General features: G+C 38.7%; 1 protein-coding gene across 1 annotated transcript in view; it reads left to right on the forward strand.

Annotated features, from left to right (window-relative positions):
• Window positions 1-8,612, forward strand: part of GDAP1 (ganglioside induced differentiation associated protein 1) — a 41,117-nt gene extending 32,505 nt beyond the window's left edge. Inside the window, exons 3-6 of the mRNA XM_069100139.1 lie at window positions 1,249-1,422; window positions 3,360-3,454; window positions 4,600-4,714; window positions 6,136-8,612. Coding sequence (XP_068956240.1) covers window positions 1,249-1,422; window positions 3,360-3,454; window positions 4,600-4,714; window positions 6,136-6,518 — 767 coding nt within the window. The 3' untranslated portion in view covers window positions 6,519-8,612. The remainder of the gene's footprint in view (window positions 1-1,248; window positions 1,423-3,359; window positions 3,455-4,599; window positions 4,715-6,135) is intronic.
• The last annotated feature ends 532 nt before the right edge of the window (window positions 8,613-9,144 follow it).

The following is a 9,144-nucleotide window of genomic DNA, read 5'->3' on the forward strand; positions in this document are numbered from 1 at the left end:
ATTTGCTTTCCTGTGGCTATGCCCTTGCAAGTGGGCACAGTGTATGATTGACTTAAACTCACACATCCAGTTGGGATGTTCTTTTAATGCCAACAGAGAACTCCCAAGGAACTCTGGATTGTGACTCATCACATGGAAGATAGATTCTGGAGCTGGGTAGATTTAGGATTATATGAAAGCTGCCACAATGGGTAATTTTCTCAGTCCTGTCTGGCTGATTGTTGACAGTGAGGTCAGACCCTGTGGGGGGCCAAGTCTAACATATTCTTGAGCTATGTCCCCAAGGCCCAACTAGTTGACTTGTTTGGATCTGGGAGGGTGCGAAGTCCCCTCTGGACAGGTGTGCCATATCTTTCCTAAAGAAGAATATTTGTCAATCAGTATCAAGAAATATTGGTGCGTCTCCTACAAGCAGTTGGGATGTACAGGAAGCAGGCTTGGTAGTCAAGGCCATTACTGATATCTTTGTTTAGCTGAGTATATCTGTAAGAAACTGGTGATTCAAAGTTCATGATTAAACTTTCCATGTGTAAACAAGAAAGATATATAATCCATTATACTACTCCATTAAGCTAGCATTGCTGCCTAACTTTGCTCGCCTAGACCGAACCTTTTGTTCACTGTCTGTCATACAGCGTCAGTTGCTGGCAAGACTCCTTCAGTCTGCTATTACCATGCTGGTATAATTCTCTGAAATGGACCCTGAACGGAACCCTTTTGCATCTGGGTTATGTCTCTTTAGTTCCTGTTGCCACCCTTAGTCAAATGTCCGCTATAAAGAGTAGCAGAATAGTGGACAGTCAGATAGACTCCAAGGGGCACTTCACAGATAAAAAAAAAATAATTTGTAATTAATTCAGTTCTTATATTTGAATTTTTGGACAGTTCCTGGGAAAGAACATTTACAAATGGCAACTTCTGTGGAGCAAGATCCTTCTTAGTCTCTTGAGATCCAGTTTTAAGCGTAATGAATTTACATAAAATTTTTTTGAAGAAACCCCCCCCTCTATTGGAGGTCCTCTCATCTGTGTTCATTACTGTATTCATATCAGTGCCCTGGTGTGTGCTACTTCCTATTTTTAATTGCCTAGTTCAGAACTCATGATTTGCAATTATAACCCCTACTGCCTAAAACATAATTTTTATCATTTCAATTCTAAGGCCATGCTGATAATTTTTATCTTAATGTGTTTCCTTTTTGTCATGTTACCTAATTTTAATTTTTTTCTTTATGTATGAATATCTTAGAAATGACACCCAGGTTAATACCTGAAAAAGAAAGCATGTATTACCCACGAGTCCAGCACTACAGAGAACTCCTTGACTCCTTGCCCATGGATGCCTATACACATGGCTGCATCTTACACCCAGAACTAACAGTGGACTCCATGATCCCTGCTTATGCAACAACAAGGATTCGCAGTATGTAAAGAGTTCAGGAACCTTGTGATTTGTCTCACATTCCCTTTGTTTTTTTTTTTTGGCTTTTCTTGGAGGGCAATTGGGGTTAAGTGACTTGCCCAAAGTCACACGGCTAGTTTTTGTGTTAAGTGTCTAAGGCCGGATTTGAACTCAGGTCCTCCTGACTCCAGGGCCGGTGCTCTATTCACATTCCCTTTGTAACTCATTTGTCTGATTTCTATCATTTCTTATGGTCATGGGTAGGGTTTTTCAATTTGTTTCCCATACACCCCCAAGTTTATCATAGAAAATAGATGCTTCAAGTTTACTAATCTGTGCCTTATATTAAGTAAATGTTTTTAATTAGCCCAATTCCCCACTTTTATCTTGGAGGTCAAAGCTACATACACCACAAAAAAGGAGTCCTTTCTGGTAAGGTACGTTGATGTAGTGGAAAAGGGATTGGACTAGTAATGTGATGACCTGGGTTCTTGTAAGGTTTTTTCTCACTGACTAACTATGGAATTTCAGGGACATTCTGCAACCACCTCATGATCTCAATTGTAGTGACCTATGAGCAATGAAGGCCTGGCTTACTCTGTTATATTTCAATAGAACTTGACTTTAAAACAAAGACCTATGTTTATACTAGGCAATACTAACCCAAGGAAATTAATGTAAACCTTGCTGCCTCTAGGTAGGAAAACGAAAGGCTTTTTTTATTTGCCTATGTAATTTTTGGTAATTATTATTTATTGATATTTCTCTCCCCCCAAATAATCTGGAGTAGAATGCTAAGCCTTGGTGGTTCTCCTCTGAATATGTCCCTTGATTTCATGAATAGTTCTTTAGATTCATTAAATTTTCCTAACTTCTTACTCAAGTCTTCCCCATGCTGCACCTCCCCTCATTTGATGCTTCACCTGCTTCCTTTGATTCTGTATCTTCAAGATTATAAAGAGATGTTGTTTTACTTGGGCAGAAGATTATAAAAAGTTTTGCTCGTGCTTTGAGAAGCAATGGAGACTACAAGGGTGTCTTGCCTCTGATACATAGCACTGTGAGATCCTGGGCAGTTATTTAGTCTCTCAGTGCCCTGGGCAACTCTCCAAGATTATAAAACTGCATTGGTAGAGGGAGTTTCCTCACCTAGATATTCTCTATACCAATGAAATGACAGATTCAGTCTTTATCCCTCCTGAGAGATTATTCATGTCCAGACAAAATTTAGAGTCTGTGGTGTTGTTTTCCATAAGCCTTGGCCATGCAATTGGCAGAGTATTGGTGCATCATTTCCTCGACATCATTCGCTATAATGATCTTATCCACTATACCCCTTTCTGCCTATTCCTTCCTAATTAAATCTATATGTTTCCAGAGCCTTGATATTACTTGCCTCACATGTTTGTGGACATACAGCTATGATGATAATTTCTAGAATTACTTTATTGCTGCTCTTAAATGCTGATTTTATGACATAGTCAGGAATAGGTGTATTCTAATAATTTTTATAATAATTTTCAGAGTTTTTTATTTCCTTGCTTCTCATTAGGGTGTGAAGTCAGGAAAGAATTTCTATCTAGGGGTGGAATAGCTCCCTGGATGAAGAACCTAGGGAGAAGGGGAAATACTGTGGAATTGTACTGATCTAGTTGTCCCAAGGCTTCCTCTCATTCACTGTTCCTGTCATTAGAGCCTGAGGTAGTCCAAGGGCTTTTTAAAAAAAGAAAACAACCTGTTTCTATGCCTTTTTATACCTTTCTTATTTCTGAATGATTGTATTTGTAAAACACTTAGTGGGAAACTAAGTCAAAAGCAAACTATCAGTTTCATTGGATTGAATAAATTTACTTTTCTTTGATTGAAACTTTTATAGGTACACCATACTGTGTCATGTTGTGTTCTGAGAAAAAAAACTTTGTTTTCATTTTGTTTTTGGAAAATGCTGCCAATATCAGGCCAAATAGGTAATACTGAGTCTGAACTGAAGAAACTTGCTGAAGAAAATCCCGACCTTCAGGATGCATACATAGCAAAGCAGAAACGTCTTAAAGTGAGTCACCCTGGGTTATTCCCAACTGTGATTTAGTGTTGCATGGTGCTAAAGAACAATTTCTCCTCTTTCTTCAATTCTTCCTCCTCTTCCCTCCCTTTGTTCTTCTCTCATTTCTTCCTTTCCTTCCTTGGGAGTCTTCCAAGAAAAGTCTATCATCAGGAGGCACAGTCATTGAGAACCAGAGGAATTTACTGTGTCCTCCCAGCAAGGTGCTCTTCCTCAGCAAAAGGCCAAGTGCATTTCTAGCTCTTCAGAAAAGATTCAGGTCCAACAAGGTTCAACCCCGACATCTCATCAGATGGATTGATCATTAACTCCTCCCAATCTTTTCTACATTTCTCCTACTCTGTTTGTTTTCCTTCCTCCTTTTCAACCCTACTTTATTGGGAAAACATTTTCACTACCATCACAATAGTCTCTTATCTTAGCCTAAGTCCTGTGCCTGACTGTGGCCCCTAGTTTTCCTAACACTTCCTCCCCCCCAAAAAAATCACTACTTTTTTTAACCAGGTAGAAATGATCTGTCCTTTATATATTTTTTTCTGAGTATTTTTTTGGGGAAAATTTCTCCTTTGCTTTGATACTTTCTATTTTATAGCATCCTAATTTTGTGCCCATGTTGTCTTCCCTCAATTAAATTATAAGAACTTTGAGAATAGGGACTATCATTTTTCATTTTTGTATCCCCACAGTACCTAGTACAATACCTTACAAGTACTAAGTATTCAATAAATGTTTGCTAAATTGAATTGGGGAACCATCATTAATGGTATACTCTCCCTGCCCTCCCTAGTCCATCTAAGCCTAAAGAGGTTTTTATACCAGTGTAGATTGTCCTTTAGATTGGATATAATGCTGGTTCTGATGCCTCTCTCTATTGGCTAGTTCCAATCCTCTCCTTGCTGTAGTCATCAGACCCTACTTAGAACTGCTCCTAAGAAAAGGAAGTTATTTACAAGGGCCTTTTCTAAGCTGAAGTTTTCTCTTAATAGTTTTTTTTTCACTTTGAGTTATTCTATTCCTTCATGCTGCTTTCTAGAATTCATAAGATGTAGATTCATAAGACATAGACTTTGTACTGTGTAAGTCCCTCACAGAAATTGGGTGTATTCAGGGTGGTTTTTTTTTATTTGTTTGCTTAGTCAAAATTACTGGACCATGACAATGTAAAATATTTGAAGAAAATACTTGATGAACTTGAGAAGGTTCTGGATCAAGTTGAAACTGAATTGCAAAGGAGAAATGAAGAAACTCCAGGTCAGTGCTGATTTAGATGTCTCTGCTGTGCCTTTCTGTCAAGGCTATCATCCTCACCTTGATAAATTTCATTTCAAACATTTTCTCCGTGTTTTCTGTTCATATTTTAATTATGATTGTGGTAACTCAAATGAAGATCAGCAAAATCAGTTGCTTAATGGTCACTCAGGTGGTATTTGAGAGAATGGACCAGTTTTTTTAGTGAAAGTGACAGCAGCCAATAGCATTCAGATTCCATAGTTCCCTTTCAAATTAGTAGCAAAGTTTTCTTTCATGCCTGGGAATTAATCTGGGTCTTCACCTAAATGTTGATTTACTTTTTGCCTGTTTCCCAAGAAGTAAAGGTGAGAAAACCATATGAATTAGCAAGCATGCATATATTTTTGGGGACAAATGAAGGTGTCTGGATCTGTGATTTCATCAATGTGGGGCACCCCCAGTGTGGAAATCTCTTCTCTCAATGCATATCAGCAACTGGTCTGTAATTTTCAGTCTTAGAGTAGTACATGAAGCATGTTTTTGTATGGGTGGCAAGCTAAGAATGTTTTTACATTTTAAAATAAAGTGTTATTGCATTTAAAAATGCAAAAAAAAACCCCCAAACAACAACCTTATTCTTAGTTTAGGCAGTACGAAAACAGGGGGTGGGCCAGATTTGACCCTCGGGACCTAGTTTGTAGATCTCTGTCTTAGAGTTGACTAGAGCCTGGTCTGTAGTCACAAAGCTACTGTGTGTCAGAGACAACACGTGAATCCAGGTTTTCCTGCAGCTTAAGTTGATGTATTCTCCACATCTCGAGCTGCCTCACAGATGCATAATATAGAGAATCTAAATTTTGGACTAGTTGTGAACATGTGTGGGCTGAGTTTCATGAATAAAACAGTTCCCAGGTGCCCATCCATGTTAATCCCACCTTTGCAGCAATGCTGGGGTCTCTAAATGGTAGTTCTGTCACTTGGAAACTTCCCTTGCCCTAGGAGACAGAGTGTCCCTGCTTCGAAAAAAAAAATCAATAGCAATGTCATTGACTAGCTGCAGGCTGAACCTGATCTGGTTACCTCAAGCACACCTGTTGTTTATTGGAATGAGCAGGGGGTGTCTGGGGATCGCACTGCTTCTTGGAGGTCCTAAACCACTTGGGGTCCTTTAGAAACCATCAGGCAGGCTTTAAGTATCAGGGGACTTGATCTTTCACCCAGAGACCTGGGCAGCTAACAGCTGTTCCACAAAAATCCCTTTAGATTAGAATAAATTAGCTTTTGCTTTTCTATGTTAGGAGTAATATAGCACTTCTAAATGTTGATAACTTTGCAATCACTCTTAAAGATGAGGGAATAATGTCGTCAGGCAGCAGATCTCCTCTGGACTTTCCCTATATAGTGTTTGCACCTAATTCTCCGTGTCTTTTTTCTCTGATTAGAGGAGGGCTGCCAGCCTTGGCTCTGTGGTGAATCTTTCACATTGGCAGACGTATCGCTTGCTGTCACATTACATCGACTGAAGTTCCTGGGGTTTGCGAGGAGAAACTGGGGAAACGGAAAGCGACCAAACTTGGAAACCTATTATGAGCGTGTCTTGAAGAGAAAAACATTTAACAAGGTTTTAGGACATGTCAACAATATATTAATCTCGGCAGTGCTGCCAACAGCATTCCGGGTGGCCAAAAAAAGGGCCCCAAAAGTTCTTGGCACCACCTTTGTGGTTGGTCTGCTTGCAGGAATGGGATATTTTGCTTTTGTGCTTTTCAGAAAGAGATTTGGCAATGTGTTTCTAGCGCTGAGAGCAAGACAAAATTATTTCTAGGCTTGTGCTATGTTGGCTATGGCAACTGATGCAGCCTTTCCAATTGACACTTGCTGCTCTCCTAGGCCTGGTAAAGAATTGTCCCAAGTGAGCAGGAAAGCCTGATGATTTAATTTCCTTTACTCTCTTGCTAGTTCATAAGTTGAGGACAAACTATAGATTTTGTGTGTGTGTATGCTTTGGTAAATTTTGAGTACTTCTTTGCATTAGTCCATCTTTAAAAAAAATGGGCAAGGTGAATTTATATAAAAGATGTCATACAACTAGACCATCATTTCAAGATAGCAACTTTCCCTTGCTACATAAATAAAAAGTTGTGCTGCTGCATTGTATATGGTGTTTATTATCGTAAGCAACCAATAGCAGTAACCCATGCTTGCATGCATTGCTTTATCTGAGCATCTCAAAGTGCTTTCTGAACCTGATCTCATTGGTCCTTGCAATATCACATGATATCAATGGACATTATCCACACAAGTTAGAAATTCACTCTAGTGTTCTGGGTGAGTGGGCATCCATTTCCTTAGTTTGGAGGGTCATCAGGGATGCTAAAGAACACTCACTCATACCCTTTTGTGTCGCTGGTAGCCCTAAGGCAGAATCGGGACAAGAGGGGAAGAAATAAGAGGGAAACAGAAGAAAAAGATACAAATGCCACCATGTGGAATGTTGGTACAAGTGGTTTATTCTGATATTAGTCCACCAGGGCCATTAGCTTGTTAGTAAATACATTTACTGAGATGTCTCACTGGAGCTCTTGGGTCTGTGAAAGGAAGAATGGAAGTATTTCTGAAGGTAGTGGTTTGGAGAAAAGTCTGAAATTTACCTCTACACCATTGCATTTAAATCTGGTTGGTTTTAAAAAAAATACATTTGAATCTTTAATAATGTCAATTGCTTTTCCAGTTGGAAATCTGGCTAAGATTATCAAACAGAATATATTCTTCTTGCCTAGAAAAACAGCAGAACATGCCTGTTTAAAGGTTATATTGCCGTTAGTGATGAAGCAAAGCAGTCTTACTTTCCAAACTTGAACCTAAGAGAGGCTTAGGGAAGTTCCTTGGTTTTTCTTGTTTTGGGTACCATGAATAAATACAAGAAACCTGAACTGAAGTGAGCTTCAATATTCAGAAAGGGGCAATTTGGTGTAATGGAATGAGTTGTGGGCCTGGAACTACAAGACTTCAGTTTTTGTCTATGCTTTGCCATTACCTTAGGAAAATCTTTTAACCTCTCTGAGTCTGTTATCTCATCTTTAAAAAGAAGGGATGAGACCAGATGATCTTTATGGTCCTTTCTGGATCCAAAGTTTCTGTGAAAAACTTGCCCCATGTCAACCTCAGGCTGGCCATGTAGAAATAGCCAAAGAATGTACTCATTCCTCTCTCTTCCTTTTCATTAATAGGAAATAGTCATACCTAGAAAACAATAACTTGTTGTCAATGGTAAAAAAAAAAAAAAACAACAACCCAAAAAACAAACAACAACAATACATTTCTGTAATTCAATGACATGATGCAACAGTTGGGGAGATGTTGATGAACTTGATCTGCTCCATTTACAAAAACTGAATAATGTCTCCAGAGTAAACTTAATCCAACAATATTAACATACTGGCAGCTTTGATTATGTTTGTGCTTTGCATTGAAATGTATTCTGCTGTGGTGTATCTGCACTGATTTGCCTCTGGAAAATCTCACTGCATGTATTTATAATGTAACACAACATTGAAGGCATTAGTATTTCTTGGCTATTAAGGTCACTATTATGTTAAAAGTGGGAACTTCAGAGTGGCAAAACAAAATTGCATTTTTATAAAAGTCAGGAGGAAACTTTCACTGAAAAAAATTCCTTGGCTAGGACGCAGAGCAGTAGTTTGGTGCAGGCTTCCAGTTTTTATTATTAATACAGCAAAGACAAGAACAATAAAGTTTTACGAAAAACTTTCAGTCCTTGAAGTGCAAAGATGATGCTATAGACGCCTATCTGGCATGTCACTTGATAGAAGTTGTAAAGTAACTTGTTGATAGATAAAAATAACCACAAGATGTCGCTCTTCATCCAGTCCTACTCAACAGATACCAGTTCAGGATAGACAAAAGTGAAGCACTGGTTTCCCTAGTGCCAGTTTGGAGGATATTTCCATGAGATCAGTTGACTAGATGACCACAAATACTATTCATTCCTTATACTATAGAAAGGCACTTCCACACTGGAAAGTCCCGAGTTGTATTACACAGCTGTAGCACCCAATAGCCTTGGTTGCCAGACATTCTCTTTATATGTTCCTATTTATGCTCATGAGCCTGGCCCACAATACACATTGCTGAGTCACCAATATTCTTTTTCAATTTCAAAAAAAGTCCTGTAAAGCTCAAAAGTTGAAAAATATCGAAGGGGCAAAGGAGGAACTTTATCTCAAGTTGGTTGCTGAAGTTTCATCTCTATACTCTCATTTTCTTACTTTGGCAGTTACACATTTTGGTACTGTTTTCTGAGGTTCTTGTGCAACTTCTGGTGATTCTGGGTGTCGACAATAACTTATGGATTAGATATAGTCTTCAGCCACTTTTATTTCTGTTATCAACTTGATTGAACACAAGCCACACACAACCACAAACAGAAA

This window comes from Petaurus breviceps, unplaced genomic scaffold (genome assembly GCF_028583685.1).
Source record: "Petaurus breviceps papuanus isolate PSGF00001 unplaced genomic scaffold, PetGlider_PUasm1.0 38, whole genome shotgun sequence".
Lineage (NCBI taxonomy): Eukaryota > Metazoa > Chordata > Mammalia > Diprotodontia > Petauridae > Petaurus > Petaurus breviceps.